General features: G+C 46.4%; 1 protein-coding gene across 1 annotated transcript in view; it reads left to right on the top strand.

Moving 5' to 3' along the window:
* The window catches only part of ITGB5 (integrin subunit beta 5), a 105,110-nt gene extending 89,267 nt beyond the window's left edge, over positions 1-15,843 (top strand). Inside the window, exons 11-15 of the mRNA XM_082260898.1 lie at positions 94-316; positions 2,356-2,456; positions 9,730-9,849; positions 12,219-12,385; positions 15,223-15,843. Of these exons, the coding sequence (XP_082117024.1) occupies positions 94-316; positions 2,356-2,456; positions 9,730-9,849; positions 12,219-12,385; positions 15,223-15,345 (734 nt within the window). The 3' untranslated portion in view covers positions 15,346-15,843. The remainder of the gene's footprint in view (positions 1-93; positions 317-2,355; positions 2,457-9,729; positions 9,850-12,218; positions 12,386-15,222) is intronic.
* Positions 15,844-17,298: the final 1,455 nt, after the last annotated feature.

Genomic DNA, 17,298 nt, shown 5'->3' with positions numbered 1-17,298 from the left:
GCCTGCAGCAGACTGATGACGTCTATTGATCCTGGTATTGTGTAATGTCGTTATCTTCCCTCGCGGAGTGACGGGAATTCTCTTGTCTTGCAGGTCGCGGTGAATGTGACTGCGGAGAATGTAAGTGTCACGCTGGGTACATCGGTGACAACTGTAACTGCACTACAGAGACCAGCAGCTGTATGTCCAGCGACGGGCAGATGTGCAGCGGGAAAGGGAACTGTGTGTGCGGCCGCTGCCACTGTGTGGAGCCGGGAGCCTTCGGGGAGACCTGCGAGAAATGCCCCACCTGCCCCGACGCCTGCGGGACAAAAAGGTAAATTCCCCCAACCTGGGGAGCGCAGGGGTTGTGTTTCCATCAATAAAGGTGGGGGAGGGGGGGGGGACCCGGCTGTGTCCCTTAACTGCAATAGACAGAGTAGGGTTACCAAGCTGACTGTACTGTCCATCCAGTGCTGAGATTTGTACTGTCTGGCAGGGCTGTACAAATCTCAGCACTGGATAGATAGAATAATAAATTGCCCATTACCCCCATGGCCATTCATATAGAGGTGCCGCCTCTCATCTGTGTCCATTAATATGGAGCCCCCCCAAAATGGCCATTATTATGAAGTTACTCCCTCCCCCCATGGCCATTAATATGAAATTGCCCCCTTCCCCCATGGCCATTAAAATTGAGTTGCCCCCTCCCCCCATGGCCAATAAAATGGAGTTCCCCCCCTCTCCCCGTGGCCATTACAATGGAGTTGCCCCCCTCCCCCTTGCCCATTACCCCCATGGCCATTCATATAGAGTTGCCACCTACCATCTGTGTCCATTAATATGGAGCCCCCCCAAAATGGCCATTATTATGAAGTTACTCCCTCTCCCCATGGCCATTAAAATAGAGTTCCCCCCTCTTCCCATGGCCATTACAATGGAGTTGCCCCCCTCCCCCCATGACCATAAAAATTGAGTTGCCACCCCCCCCTCTCCCCATGGCCATTAAAATGGAGTTGCCCCCTCTCCCCATGGCCATTAAAATGGAGTTGCCCCCTCTCCCCATGGCCATTCATATAGAGTTGCTGCCTCCCATCTGTGTCCATTAATATGGAGCCCCCCAAAATGGCCATTAATATGAAGTTACTCCCTCTCCCCATGGCCATTAATATGAAATTGCCCCCTCCCCCCATGGCCATTAAAATTGAGTTGCCCCCCTCCCCCATGGCCATTACAATGGAGTTCCCCCCCCCCCTCTTCGCCCACGGCCATTAAAATGGAGTTGCCCCCTCTCCCTTGGCTATTAAAACGGAATTGCCCCCTCCCATATGACCATTTATATTGAAGCGTTTAGTAGGGTTTAGGTCAGGGCTCTGTGTGGGACACTCAAGTTCCTCCCCCCCCCCCCCCCAAACTGGTCACACCATGCCTTTATGGAGCTGGCTTTGTAAATGGGAGGGGGGGGGGACAGCCATGGGGGAACAGGAAAGGGTCTTCACCAACGCTTACCACAGGGATGGAAGAGGGCAATTGTCTCCAATGTCCTTGTATGATGGAGTATTACCAGGACCCTTCACTGGAGACATCTGAACTCCATCACTGGTAGGGGGGTCCACATATTGTTGACTACATAGTGTAGGTTGGGGTCCAAAGGCTTGAGGGATCTGCTGACTTCAGTGCTACGGGGCCTCCCCACCAAAGTTCCCACATTGGGAAGTTCACACTCCCTTCAAAATGATGAAATAATTACCAAGTAGTAGGACTGGTGATGACTGTTGCTGGTCTGGTGGGGGGTGGTAGGACTGGTGATGACTCTAGCTGGTCTGGTGGGGGTGGTAGGACTGGTGATGACTCTAGCTGGTCTGGTGGGGGTGGTAGGACTTGTGATGACTGTTGCTGGTCTGGTGGGGGTGGTAGGACTGGTGATGACTGTAGCTGGTCTGGTGGGGGTGGTAGGACTGGTGATGACTGTTGCTGGTCTGGTGGGGGTGGTAGGACTGGTGATGACTCTAGCTGGTCTGGTGGGGGGTGGTAGGACTGGTGATGACTCTAGCTGGTCTGGTGGGGGTGGTAGGACTGGTGATGACTCTAGCTGGTCTGGTGGGGGTGGTAGGACTGGTGATGACGGTAGCTGGTCTGGTGGGGGTGGTAGGACTGGTGATGACTGTAGCTGGTCTGGTGGGGGTGGTAGGACTGGTGATGACTGTTGCTGGTCTGGTGGGGGTGGAAGGACTGGTGATGACTCTAGCTGGTCTGGAGACTCAGGAACTGAGATGAGATCTCTCCCGATGGGGGGGGGGGGTGTTTTGGATGGACTGCACCTTGGATGGTATGACGTCTGGTCCCTCACACAATGTCTTTTCTTCTCTTCTGCAGGGACTGTATAGAGTGCCGCTTGTACCAGACGGGACGCCTTGCCGATAACCACACCTGCCATAAACTCTGCAAGGATGAGATTATCTTGGTGGATACTTTGGGTAAGTGGGCCGGGTGTGGGCGGAGCTCTCACTGACCTCTGTTGGGCTCTGAGAAGTCGGCCTGGAAATGGAAAATTCCTCTATTGATACAAATTTCCAATAGGTGAGAAATCGGTTTTAATGGGACATTTCCCATGGATGTGATCTATGGCCAACATCCGGCTCCTGGATCACAGCCAGCATCCCGGCTCCTGGGTCCCTCAGGGGCTCACAGCCAGCATCCCGGCTCATGGGTCCCTCAGGGGGTCACAGCCAGCATCCCGGCTCCTGGGTCCCTCAGGGGGCCCACAGCCAGCATCCCGGCTCCCGGGTCCCTCAGGGGGGTCACAGCCAGCATCCCGGGTTCCTGGGTCCCTCAGGGGCTCACAGCCAGCATCCCGGCTCCTGGGTCCCTCAGGGGCTCACAGCCAGCATCCCTGCTCCTGGGTCCCTCAGGGGGGTCACAGCCAGCATCCCTGCTCCTGGGTCCCTCAGGGGGTCACAGCCAGCATCCCGGCTCCTGGGTCCCTCAGGGGCTCACAGCCAGCATCCCGGCACCTGGGTCCCTCAGGGGGTCACAGCCAGCATCCCGGCTCCTGGGTCCCTCAGGGGGTCACAGCCAGCATCCCAGCTCCTGGGTCCCTCAGGGGCTCACAGCCAGCATCCCGGCTCCTGGGTCCCTCAGGGGGGTCACAGCCAGCATCCTGGGTCCCTCAGGGGCTCACAGCCAGCATCCCTGCTCCTGGGTCCCTCAGGGGCTCACAGCCAGCATCCCGGCTCCTGGGTCCCTCAGGGGCTCACAGCCAGCATCTCGGCTCCTGGGTCCCTCGGGGGGGGGGTCACAGCCAGCATCCCAGCTCCTGGGTCCCTCAGGGAGGTCACAGCCAGCATCCCGACTCCTGGGTCCCTCAGGGGCTCACAGCCAGCATCCCGGCTCCTGGGTCCCTCAGGGGCTCACAGCCAGCATCTCGGCTCCTGGGTCCCTCAGGGGGGTCACAGCCAGCATCTCGGCTCCTGGGTCCCTCAGGGGGGTCACAGCCAGCATCCCGGCTCCTGGGTCCCTCAGGGGGTCACAGCCAGCACCCCGACTCCTGGGTCCCTCAGGGGGTCACAGCCAGCATCCCGGCTGTGAGAAGAACGGTCAGCTGTGTTTTCAACATCCGACCGTTCTTCTCTATCAGTGAGGAGCGATCGTGGGTGTCAGGTGGCAATTGCGGCCGCCTGTCCTGTGCATCGCATTTCCGCTGCCTAGCAGAAGGGAGCTGCCGGTGGCGTGCATTCCCCCCCCCCCTCCCAGCACCATGCACACGACCGATGTAGCAGACATGGGAGTAAGTCACACATGTGCAAGTCTCAAGCAAGTCCCAAGTTACTGTGGCGAAAAGCAAGCAAGTCAAGTCGAGTCGCTGCTAGAAGTCAAACAAGTAATTTATTTTGCTCAAGTCACAAATCAAGTCAAAATACTGATCTACCCCAATTTTCACCTTTAAATCAGTTAAGAGTCAGGGGTCAGCAAAGGTTTTGTTTTATTTTCAACATTAACAAAACTGCTTAGTGCTTTCTTCTTGACACATTAAATAAACACTTTGAATGCCCAAACAGCTCAAAGTCCTCCATCCGGTCATCAACACCACAGTCACTAAAAACATGTTAATTATTTCCATTGTTAAACAGCCAATGTCCTAAAAATCAGAACACACTGAGGTGTTTTAAGTGACTGTGGTGTCAGAAACATAACAGGCATTCATTTTGCTTTAACACATCTTGAGAAAATGTAAATATTTAATAACTTAAAAAAGTAAAGTCATTTCGAGTCATATGTCTCAAGTCAAAGTCAAGTCTCAAGTCCTCAAACTGGTGACTTAAGTCAAGTCATGTGACTCAAGTCCCCCACCTCTGCGATGTAGTACTACGTCGTTTCGCGCAGCCGAGCCAGCCTGCCGCAGTAAAACTGCGGCGGGTGGTCGGCAAGTGGTTAATTTTTTTGCTAAATAAATGAAAAAAGACTTTAAAAGGAAAAAAAAGCATTTTTATTTTGTTTCGGCTATAAAATTTTGCAAATAAATAATCTTTCTTCAATAATTTAGGCCAAAATGTATTCTATTACAATTCTTTGGTGAAAATAACCCAAATCAGTGAATATTATTCATCTGTAGGAGAGTCCACAAACTATGAGATGTATATCTGATCTATCAGTCCTGATGTACTGACGGCCGATCTCATTTCTTGAGGCCCGAAAATGCCAGGACCGTACAAATACCCCCCAAATCACCCCTTTTTGGAAAGTAGAAAGGCCGAGGTATTTAGTAAAGAGGCATGGCGAGTTTTTTGAAGTTGAATTTTTTGGCTGCATTTTTTTGGAAAATTAAATGAGAAAAAAAAAAAAAGTTACATATTTTGTTTTTATATTTTTTTACATACTGTCATAAGTGCAGTACGATGTTATCATATAACTGGTTAACTGCTGTGGTGGTGATGGTATTTAGAAGGGAGAAAAAATGTAATTTTATTTTTCCATTTTTTTTTTCTTTTTTTTTTTTTCCATTTTTTTTTATTTTTCTTTCTTTTCTATAAAATTTTTCTTTTCTTTTTTTTTTATGATTTTTTTTAATTTTTCTTTCTTTTCTATAACATTTTTCTTTTTCTTTTTTTAAATTTTCTTTCTTTTCTATAACATTTTTCTTTTCTTTTTTTACGATTTTTTTTAATTTTTCTTTCTTTTCTATAACATTTTTTCTTTTTCTTTTTTTAATTTTTCTTTCTTTTCTATAACATTTTTATTTTTCTTTTTTTACAATTTTTTTTATTTTTCTTTCTTTTTATAACATTTTTTCTTTTTTTACGATTTTTTTTAATTTTTCTTTCTTTTCTATAACATTTTTTCTTCTTTTTTTTAATTTTTCTTTCTTTTCTATAACATTTTTCTTTTCTTTTTTTATGATTTTTTATTTTTCTTTTCTATAACATTTTTCTTTTTTTTTTTTTTTTTTTTTTCAGATTTTTTTTTTCTTTTTTTTTATGTAATACACTGTGACCAAAGCAATATAATGTACTGCACTACTCTTGGAAAGTGATCAGGGTTTTTTTTAATTTTTTTTTTACACCTGATTGTTTAAAGCAGTGAATTTCATTGGTAACCATTTTTACGGAATGAAACAAATTCATTCATTGTATTTTGTTGTGATTTAGCTGTGATTGGACAAAGGTAATCACATGGTACAAATGGGCTTTGATTGGCCCTGTCTGTGACATGTGATCACTGTGACCAATCACAGCTAGCAACTTAATTGTATATAATAGATGGTATGAAAGGAAGCCATCCATTGTTCACAATTGTCATTTGCTTTGCTGTGATTGGTCACAGTGATCACATGGTACTGGTAGTGGGCCGGTTTTGGGATCAGTCATCCTGGTGACGAATCGCGCCGCTGCGCGGATGCGCGAGAGATATGTTCTGGGAGAACGGACGTCATATGACCTCCACCCAGAACGACATAGGTCCGCCATTTTGCTATAGGCCAGGGGGCGGGGCTAATTGGTTAAAGTGTTTATCCATCTTCCTGTAAATGTAGATTTTCAGCAATAATTTTTTTTTTGCCGCTTTGTTTTCTGGGCAGAGTTTTCACGTATTAAAGGTGAAATTTTAATCTCTTTAAACGGAGTGGGCGTTCCTAGGCAGGCTGAATTTGCATAGGTAACGCCCACATGATGCGATGCTGAGCCTCCATGAATGAAAGAACTGAAATCCAATGAGTGAAAGGGGCGGGGCTAAAGGCAGTCAGGCTGGAGGGGGGAGGAGGTGGCTAATGATCACATTGTAAAGCACTGTGCAAACTGTTGGCGCTATATAAATCCTGTATAATAAAAATACTGTAAGTCCTCCAGCCAGGAAATGGGGCGGGGCCAGCCAGGAAATGGGCAGGCCATCCAGGAAATGGGGTGGGGCCAGCCAGGAAATGGGACTGGGCTCTGACTTGCTGCAGCTTCTAATGCACATTGTGAGAAGCTCGCAGTGTGCGGTGAAATCAGAGGAAGACGTTTCAGTCCACCTGTGCAAGAGTGAAGGGGGGAGGTGGGAGTGGTGATTGGTGGAGGTCTCTCAGTCGGTGAAGTGGACTCTTCATGAGCCTGTACAGCGAGGTGAATATAAAGTGGATTGGAGAAGTAGAAGTGCTGCCCCGGATTTTATATAATTTTATTCTGGCAGGATCTGGGTGGGGTTCCTGGCAGCGGGGGATGGCGGGATCTGGGTGGGGTTCCTGGCAGCGGGGGATGGGTGGGGTTCCTGGCAGCGGGGGATGGGTGTGATGTCATGCGTTATAAGACGCTGGTGTACGGGTCATATGGGTGAGGTGGGGGAGGTGGTCTCTGTGTGCGCGGTCCGCCCGTCGCGGGGGGGGGCATATTAGCAGTGCAAACATTCTCCTTCCTCCGGTCGCAGGGGTGACGTAACGCGTAGACACCCAATAAACCCGCACCTGACCGCATCCAATGCGGATGTCCCTACAGACCTTGGCCATAGCTTTACGGGTTCAGGGGGGGGGGGGGTCGGCGCGGTGTCATGGCGGTCATATCTGCGCTCTTGTTTTTCTCCCCTCATCTCCGCTTACGTTGTTTCTAATGGATCCCATATGTCGGCACAGGAAGCCGATGGAATTCCAGAATCTGTGGATTTCTCCCCCCAGGAATCTCCTGAGCTGTCAGCTGTGGAATTCTCCGCCGTCTTCTACTGGCCGGCCCATGTTGATGTTTACAGCGATGATGACATGTGGCAGACGCCGCCGCCAGGAACGCCGCCATATTGTGTATATCTCTCCCAACAAGACGCGGATTACCCAGGAGAACATCACCGACTTTCGTGTTTTTTAACCCTAACCTGCTATTAACAAATATAAATTTGGCTGCACATTAACCCCTTCATCTCCCACCCCCGCCCCGTGCAGAGCAGCTTTTACATTTCTCCTGCAGGGTCTGTATATTCCGTAATAACGTGACATAAGATTGTAACAAAGTATCACAAACAAGGCATTCTATTGGCGTTACTGTCTTGCAAAAAAAATACTTTATTCATTAACCTCTTCATGCTCAAGCCTTTTTTCTGATATTTGTTGCCTACAAGTTAAAAATTAAATTTTTTTGCTAGAAAATTACTTAGAACTTCCAAACATTATATATATATAATAGAGAGAGAGCGATATGCATATATAAATAAAATGTTTGGGGGTTCTAAGTAATTTTCTAGCAATATATATATATTTTATTTTTTTTGCCAGAAATTTACTTAGAAACCCCAAACATTTTATTTATCTCTCTCTCTCTCTCTATTTATATATATATATATATATATATATATATATATATATATATATAAAATGTTTGGGGATTCTAAGTAATTTTCTAGCAAAAAATAGATAATAAATATATATATATATATATTATAGAAAGATATAATATAGAAGGAGAGAGATATATACAGAGATCATTGTAAATTTGGAGCATTGTTCTCATGCTCGCTACAATTGTTCCCTGGGGGTAGCAATCAGCAGTCATTCATTCCGGGTCAGTGATCGTTATAGCAAAACTAGGCCGTGTGTGCATCCAGCACAAAGCTGACCTGTTGTAAGGGAATGTCCTTGTGTGAGAAGTCTAAAGGCAGATTTAGGGAGTGTCACCTCCCAGGTAAGGTGAGGATGACATGTCGGGGTTCCCAGTACCTGCTGGAGGGGTCTCTGGTCTGAAGATTAGAAGGTGACATGAAAAATTGCTTACAGTAGTGGGCAGCACTCCTTGGTGCCCGTGATTGGGGTTCATTTAAGAGTAACTCCACTTTCGTGGGGGGCGGAAATAGCAAAAAAAATAAATAATAATAATATTTCATTTATTGTTTTTTAAATATTGCAACAACCGCCATTTCATTATCTAGGGAATCTGATTAAAAAAAAATATATATATATATATATATGTGTGTGTATATATATATATATATATATATATATATATATATATATATATATATATATATATATATATATATATATAATGTATGTATATATTATATAAATATTTTTATATTTCTTTATTTTACATTTTTTTTTTTTTTAATCAGAGACCCTAGAGATTAGAATGGCGGTCGTTGCAATATTTTGTCACCCCGTATTTGGGCAGAGGTCTTTGAAATGCAATTTTTTTGGAAAAAATACACTTTCATGAATTAAATAAAAAAAAAAAAAAAAACAGTGAAGTTAGTCCAATTTTTTTGCATAATATGAAAGATAATGTTACTGAGTAAATAGATACCTAACATGTCATGCTTTAACCACTTGCTGACCACCCGCCGCATATATACTGCGCCAGGCTGGCTCAGCTGCGCGAATCGTTGTACCTGTACAGTGGAAGCGGCGCTTGCCCGCCCCCACCAGGCAACGGGGATGCTAAACCACAGGACCGGCGGCAGCGATTAGCGCCGGGCACCCGCGATCGCTCCCCGCTGAGAGAGAAGGACGGTCGGATGTTGTAAACACAGCTGACCATTCTTCTCTCTGAAATGATCACAGAGCTCCTGTGATCCTTTTATATAGGAACACAGGTCTCTATGGTCATTTCACAAGCCACGCCCCCCCACAGTTAGAAAACACTGCCCTAGGCTCACACTTAACCCTTTGATCACCCCTGGGTTAACACCTTCCCCGCCAGTGTCATTAGTACAGTAACGGCATATTATTTAGCACTGATTACTGTAGTAATGTCACTGCTCTCCCCAAAAGTGTCAAAAATGTCAGTTAGGGGTCCGATCTGTCGGAGTCCCGCTAAAAATCGCAGATCGCCGCCATTACTTGTAAAATAATAGACATAAATCTTTCCCCTGGTTTGTAGACGCGATAACTTTTGCGCAAACCAATCCAAATACGCTTATTGTGATTTTATTTTTTATTTTTTTTAACCAAAAATATGTAGCATCACTGTGTGTAGATGTTGGTGACATCACTGTGTGTAGATGTTGGTGACATCACTGTGTGTAGATGTTGGTGACATCACTGTGTGTAGATGTTGGTGACATCACTGTGTGTAGATGTTGGTGACATCACCGTGTGTAGATGTTGGTGACATCACCGTGTGTAGATGTTGGTGACATCACTGTGTGTAGATGTTGGTGACATCACTGTGAGGCTCAGAAGGTCTCTGTGTTATTGGCCAATAAATGTCCAGAAGAGGAATTTTCTAGCGACGATAAATCTTGTATTGTGACATTTCTATTATTATTTCAGTATTTCATTGCATTATTTTATATTCTCAGAGACTGACAAGCCGGAGGCGGTCCAATGCGTCTATAAGACAGACAATGAGTGCGTCATGCGGTTCATGTACTCCGAGGAGGAAAACGGCAAATCCATCCTGAGTGTCCTGAAGGAGCCGGGTCAGTATAATGGTGACATTTTCCTTCATATCTGGATGTGGATCCATTCAATTCTGACTATTATAGAACCGGTACTGGAGGTTTGTTCTGTTATTGTCACTACGATAAAAACAGAGCTGCCCAGTAGAAGCAAAAAAGGAACATTTTGGGTCCATTTTTATTTTTATTTATTTTTTATTGATTTTTATAAATGTAAAATCTATTTTTTTTATTAATATTGATATTTGCTTTGCAAATATTTTATACAGAGTATACTTCTGGCACAAGATTTACAAAGCATTTGTTTGCCTTCTGTCTGTCTCTCTTTCTCTGATGGAATTACTACAAATGCCCCATCTGTACACAATGGGAAAGGGAGTTACATAGTTACAGAGTCTGGTTAAAAAAAAGACACAAGTCCAACTAGTTCAACCAAAATATATATATATATATATACACACTGATCAAAAAACAAAATGAAATGAACACTTTGAAAACACATCAAATCTAAATCAAGAAAAATATAATGCTGGATATCTATACTGGTATGGACTGGGTAATGTGTTAGGATCTATACTGGTATGGACTGGGGAATGTTTTAGGATCTATACTGGTATGGACTGGGTAATGTGTTAGGATCTATACTGGTATGGACTGGGTAATGTGTTAGGATCTATACTGGTATGGACTGGGTAATGTGTTAAGATCTATACTGGTATGGACTGGGGAATGTTTTAGGATCTATACTGGTATGGACTGGGTAATGTGTTAGGATCTATACTGGTATGGACTGGGTAAAGTGTTAGGATCTATACTGGTATGGACTGGGTAAAGTGTTAGGATCTATACTGGTATGGACTGGGTAATGTGTTAGGATCTATACTGGTATGGACTGGGGAATGTTTTAGGATCTATACTGGTATGGACTGGGTAATGTGTTAGGATCTATACTGGTATGGACTGGGTAATGTGTTAGGATCTATACTGGTATGGACTGGGTAATGTGTTAAGATCTATACTGGTATGGACTGGGGAATGTTTTAGGATCTATACTGGTATGGACTGGGTAATGTGTTAGGATCTATACTGGTATGGACTGGGTAAAGTGTTAGGATCTATACTGGTATGGACTGGGTAAAGTGTTAGGATCTATACTGGTATGGACTGGGTAATGTGTTAGGATCTATACTGGTATGGACTGGGTAATGTGTTAGGATCTATACTGGTATGGACTGGGTAATGTGTTAGGATCTATACTGGTATGGACTGGGTAATGTGTTAGGATCTATACTGGTATGGACTGGGTAATGTGTTAGGATCTATACTGGTATGGACTGGGTAATGTGTTAGGATCTATACTGGTATGGACTGGGTAATGTGTTAGGATCTATACTGGTATGGACTGGGTAATATGTTAGGATCTATACTGGTATGGACTGGGTATTGCGTTAAGATCTATACTGGTATGGACTGGGTAATGTGTTAGGAAGGAAAGGATGTCACATCATTTGATGGAAATAAAAATTATCACCCTACAGAGGGCTGAACTCAAAGACACCCCGAAAATCAAAGTGAAAAAATGATGCAGCAGGCGAGTCCATTTTGCTGAAATGTCATTGCAGGGCCTCAGAATGGTCCTCAGTAGTTTGTATGGCCCCCACGTGTTTGTATGCATGCCTGACAACATCGGGGGATGTTCCTAATGAGATGATGGATGGTGTCCTGGGGAATTTACTCCCAGATCTGGACCAGGGCATCACTGAACTCCTGAACAGACTGAGGTGCAAGCTGGCGACATCGGATGGACCGAAACATAATGTCCCAGAGGTGTTCTAATGGATTTAGGTCAGGCGAGTGTGGGGGCCATTCGATGGTATCAATTCCTTCATCCTCCAGGAACTGGCTGCATACTCTCACCACATGAGGCCGGGCATTGTTGTGCACCAGGAGGATCCCAGGACCCACTGCACCAGCGTAGGGTCTGACAATGGATCCAAGGATTTCATCCCAATTCCTAATGGCAGTCAGGGTGCCATTGTTTAGCCTGTAGAGGTCTGTGTGTCCCTCCATGGATTTGTCTCCCCAGACCATCACTGACCCACCACCAAACCGGTCATACTGAACGATGTTACAGGCAGCATAATGTTCTCCACGGCTTCTCCAGACCCTTTCCCGTCTGTCACATGTGCTCAGGGTGAACTCTGCTCTCATCTGTGAAAAGCAAAGGGTGCCAGTGGTGGAGCTGCCAATTCTGGTGTTCAATGGTAAATGCCAATCCAGCTCCAATGTAACAATACATTTCCTTTGGTCTTCCTGCATGTTGTGATTTGTTACATTCAGTTTTGGTCCCAAAAGCTGAACCTCTAAATTTGTGTTTTTCTCCTTTGCAGAGTGTGCGGGCGGCCCCGACACCCTAACCGTCCTCCTGGCGGTGGTGGGAAGTATATTACTAGTTGGACTCGTCCTTCTGGCCGTCTGGAAGCTTCTCGTCACTATTCACGATCGGCGGGAGTTTTCACGCTTTCAGAGCGAGCGCTCCCGAGCCAAGTATGAAATGGTGAGTCCTGCGGGTGTCTCTTTCAGTCCCTTCCCCACTCCCACCCTTCAAGTGTAAAATTTAGGAAGGAACAATTTTTTCCAAGCCTGTGGACTTCTATTTCTTCCCCTTCACGCCAACATTGCCGTAAACGGCCGCATTTTCATATGAATTAGCGCCACGCATCTAGGAAGGAGAGGAATAATTTGCTGCAATTGACAGCGCTTGTCTGAGGATCCAGGTGCTTTCCTGAGAAGAGCGCCATCGCTAGGTAGGCAAGGGGAGGGGGCATGTAAATTCCCCTGATCCACCTTTTGTCTTTTCATTGGTTGATAAGACAGGCCACACCTTGCCTATGGATTGCTGGAATGCAGCTGGTCGGGTCATACAGCGTCACTGGTTGTTAGAATGTAGGTAGTCAAGCTGCACAGCATGATTGGTTGCTAGGATGCAGTTGGTGTGGTTGTTCGGCTTCACTGGTTGTTAGAATGCAGGTGGTTGGGCCACAGAGCATCATTAGTTGCTAGGACACAGGCAGCAGGGACTCAGTTACATGCATTCCCATGGTGCAACATGCCCAGCTGCCTGCACCATATTAACCAATCACTCTGTTTGGCCCTGCTGCCTGCATCCTGGCAACCAGAGTAACTTTGGGGCCCAACCACCTGCATTCTAACAACCAGTGAAGCTGTACAACCCCACCACCTGCATCCTAGCAACCAATCATGCTGTGCAGCCTGACTACCTGCATTCTAAAAACCAATGGTCAGGCCCCACAGCATCATTAGTTGCTAGTGCACAGGCAGCAGGGCCACACAGGTACATGCAATTCCATGGCGCCTGCACCATAGTAACCAATCATTCTGTTGGCCCTGCTGCCTGCATCCTAGCAACCAGGGCTGCTGTGTTGTCCACCCACCTGCATTCTAACAAACCGGGAAACTGTACAACCCCACCACCTGCATCCTTGCAACCAATCATTCTGTGCAGCTTGACTACCTGCATTCTGAAAACCAATGGTCAGGCCCCACAGCATCATTAGTTGCTAGTGCACAGGCAGCAGGGCCACACAGTTACATGCAATCCCATGGCGCCTGTACCATAGTAACCAATCACTCTGTTGGCCCTGCTGCTTGCCTGCATCCTAGCAACCAGAGATGCTGTGGGGCCCAACCGCCTGCATTCTAACAACCAGTGAAGCTGTACAACCCCATCACCTGCATCCTACCAGCCAATTATGCTGTGCAGCCTGACTACCTGCATTTAAAAATCAATGGCACTTTGTCTTAGCAACCAATGAAAAGACAGAGGGGGTAAAACAGGGGAACTGGGTTGGAGCCCTTTAACTAAAATGCCCCCTCCCCCAGGTGCACTCACTGAACAGGAGGTGGTGGCAACTGAGCTCAATAGTGGTAATGCCCACAAATCAGGCTTCTAACAGGGGAGGAGAAAGAATTGAAGAATAATTGATTTGTGATTGGGTGGTACAGCTTCGCTGGTTGTAAGAATGCAGGTAGTCAGGCCCTAAAGCATCATTAGTTGGTAGGACACAGGCAACAGGGCCAGACAGTAACATGCGTTCCCATGGCGCCTGCACCATAGTAACCATGGACGCTGTTTGGCCCTGCTGCCTGTGTCCTAGCAACCAGAAATGCAGTGGGGCCTGACCACTTGCATTCTAAAAAAACAGTGAAGCTGTTCAATCCCACCACCTGCATCCTAGCAGCCAATCATACTGTGCAGCCTGACTACCTGCATTCTAAACACCAATAGCACTTTGTGGCTCAGCCACCTTTGTCTTCGCAACCAATGAAAGGACAGAGGGCGTAAAACAGGATAACTGGGTTGGAGCCCTTTAACTAAAATGCACCCTCCCCCAGGTGCACTCACTGAACAGGAGGTGGTGGCAACTGAGCTCAATGGTGGTAATGCCCACAAATCGGGCTTCTAGCAGGGGAGGAGCAAGAATTGAAGAATAATTGATTTGTGATTGGGTTGTACAGCTTCACTGGTTGTAAGAATGCATTTAGTCAGGACCTAAAGCATCATTAGTTGCTAGGACACAGGCAGCAGGGCCGCACAGTAACATGCGTTCCCATGGCACCTGCACTATAGTACCAATGACGCTGTTTGGCCCTGCTGCCTGCGTCCTAGCCACCAAAAATGCAGTGGGGCCTGACCACTTGCATTCTAAAAACCAGTGAAGCTGTACATCCCCACCACCTGCATCCTAGCAACCAGTCATGCTGTGCAGCCTCACTATCTGCATTCTAAAAACGAATGGCTCTTTGTGGCTCAGCCACCTTTGTCTTAGCAACCAATGAAAGGACAGAGTAGGTAAAACAGGGTAGCTGGGTTGGAGCCCTTTAACTAAAATGCCCCCTCCCCCAGGTGCACTCACTGAACAGGAGGTGGTGGCAAATGAGTAAAATAGTGGTAACGCCCACAAATTGGGTTTCTTAAGGGGAAGGAGCAAGAATTTAAAAATAATTGGGTTGTACAGCTTCACTGGTTGTAAGAATGCAGGTGCTCAGGCCCCACAGCATCTTTAGTTGCTAGGACACAGGCAGCAGGGCCACACAGCTACATGCGTTCCCATGGCGCCTGCACCATAGCTCACTAGTGGTAATGCCCACAAATTTGGCTTCTATCAGGGGAGGAGCAAGAATAAAAAAAATAATTTTCTTAACAATTAAATTCAGTTTTATTGGAGAAGCTCATACAGATATTTAAACCTGAATTTAATTTTTAATGAGTTCTTCCTTATAAGTGAGGAGTGACAACAATGTATCCACTTTTCCTCTATTCATGCATATTTTACAACTTATTAATTCTTCTCTAATATTTCCTTCATTCAGGCGTCCAACCCCCTCTACCGGCAGCCAATCTCCACCCATAACATGGACGAGGTGTACAGCATGATGGGAAAGTCCTACAACGGAACCTCCAACGGCTACAGGGGGGAGACTGACAATTACTGAGGCCACACCCAGATGGGCGTTTTATCGCCAGAGAACTGTGTAGCGTGCTGGCGGAGGAGGCGGTCGGGGGTTGGTCACAATGGGCTAATTTGCACATTTAAAGACTTTTTATACTGGGCGGCGGCACTGCGCACAGCTGACAGACGCCGTCTTGTGGACTTCCTATTTTGGATACGGTACAATTCTACCCGATGGTGGGAGGTGGGTGGGCGGAGACACCTCCAGCTCTGTGCACATTGACTGGCTGAAAGGGGCTCGCCGATCCTAGAATCCTTGGGGGGGAGGGGGGGGGGGTAGAAAAGATGAAAAATGGCCGATTGAGAAGAGGCTGCACTGATCTTTTAATAGCACAACCCAGAGATTAGACACAAGTGCCATTTATAGAGCTCTAGTTTTATATTTTTTATCTAGATTATAATTTAGGTCTCGGCGTACCATATCGCAGCGGTCGCAGACGATTCGGGGTGGGGGAGGAGTTCTGGATTTCTTGATTTATCTTCTGAACTTTCTGGCTGATGAAGTGACACGTTAGAGTGAAAAAAATCTTTTTTTTTATGTGGTAAATGATACAAAATGAAATATTGATAGAGAATTCGGATTAATTCTCTTTTTAATTCGACAATTGCTACAATGAGTTTGTTTTTGTTTTTTATGTAAAAAAAAAAAAAAAAAGGATGTTTGCCATCCAGTGCCCTTTACCTGCTGAGGAACTACAAGTCCCAGCAATTTCTAGTTCCTGAACAGCTGGAGGGCTCAGGTCTGCGGCACACTGACAGCGGGGATTTTTGGTGTAACCATCATTGCCGGGGTGGAGGAATAAAAAAAAAAAAAATGAAGGGGAGCCCAGAGAACCAAATGTTGGAGTTGGGGAACACTGCAGAAACCTCCATGGAAGGATAATCCGAATCATCCCCAGAAAATAGAAAGAAGTTCCAATGACAGATCTGAGAGAGATCTCCAGAGATCACATGAATAGATCTGAGAGATCTCCAGAGATCACATGAATAGAAGTCCAAAGAGAAACAATGATGCAAAATAATGAGCCTTACGTAACTAGAACCTTCAGGGCCCCGGTGCAAGTAACCATGAAGGGCCCCCCTGACCCCTGGCCGGGGCCCTTCCCTTCAAGCCTGGGGCTCTTCCCACTGATCCTGGGGCCCTTTACTCTCGTTGCGGGGCTCTTTATTATGGTCCCGCAGCGGAACTCTTTCACATGTTCTGCAGTGGGCCCCCTTCCTGCCATCTTGAGGCCTCCCCACGGTGGTGGAATGCCAGGGCCCGGTCGCAAGTGTGACCTTTGCGATCCTGGAAGTTCACCCACTGGTGTCAGTAGTTTTTATTTTTTGGTGTTTTAATTGTATTATTTTTTTTTTTTTTACAATGTGGCTGACTATGACTCTGTCCATTCAGAAAAGGAAGGAGCTGGTAAATTACATATTTACTGACCCCTTCCTGGTTCTCTATTGTGACACATCCCCTGCAGCATCCGGCAGGAGAGGGGAGGGAGCACAGTGGGGGGGGGGGAGCACAGAGGGTCCCAGAGACAGCAGAACACAATTGAACTGGATAGGAGGAGTGGTGGGGGCAGCATACAGAGGAACCAATCTCCTCCATTTTCCTCCTGCAGCTACAGGAGGAAAAAGGAGGACAGTGATTTCTCTACATCAGGGGTCTTCAAACTATGGCCCTCCAGTTGTTCAGGAACTACAATTCCCATCATGCCCAGTCATGGCTGTGAATGTCAGAATTTTACAATGCCACATGGGACGTGTAGTTCCGCAACAGCTGGAGGGCCGTAGTTCGAGGATCCCTGCTCTACATGCTGCCCCCGCCGCACCTCCTATCCAGGTGTACAGAGGAGCCGCACAGGCCCCCTGGAGCATGGGGCCCGGTTGCAATTGCAACCCCTGTAGTTATGCCCCTGAAAATTACATAGGTTGACAAAAGGCACAA

This window comes from Pelophylax lessonae (genome assembly GCF_965119305.1).
Source record: "Pelophylax lessonae genome assembly, chromosome: 6".
NCBI lineage: Eukaryota > Metazoa > Chordata > Amphibia > Anura > Ranidae > Pelophylax > Pelophylax lessonae.
Note: the sequence above shows the minus strand (reverse complement) of the source record. Positions and strands in the feature narration are given on the sequence as shown.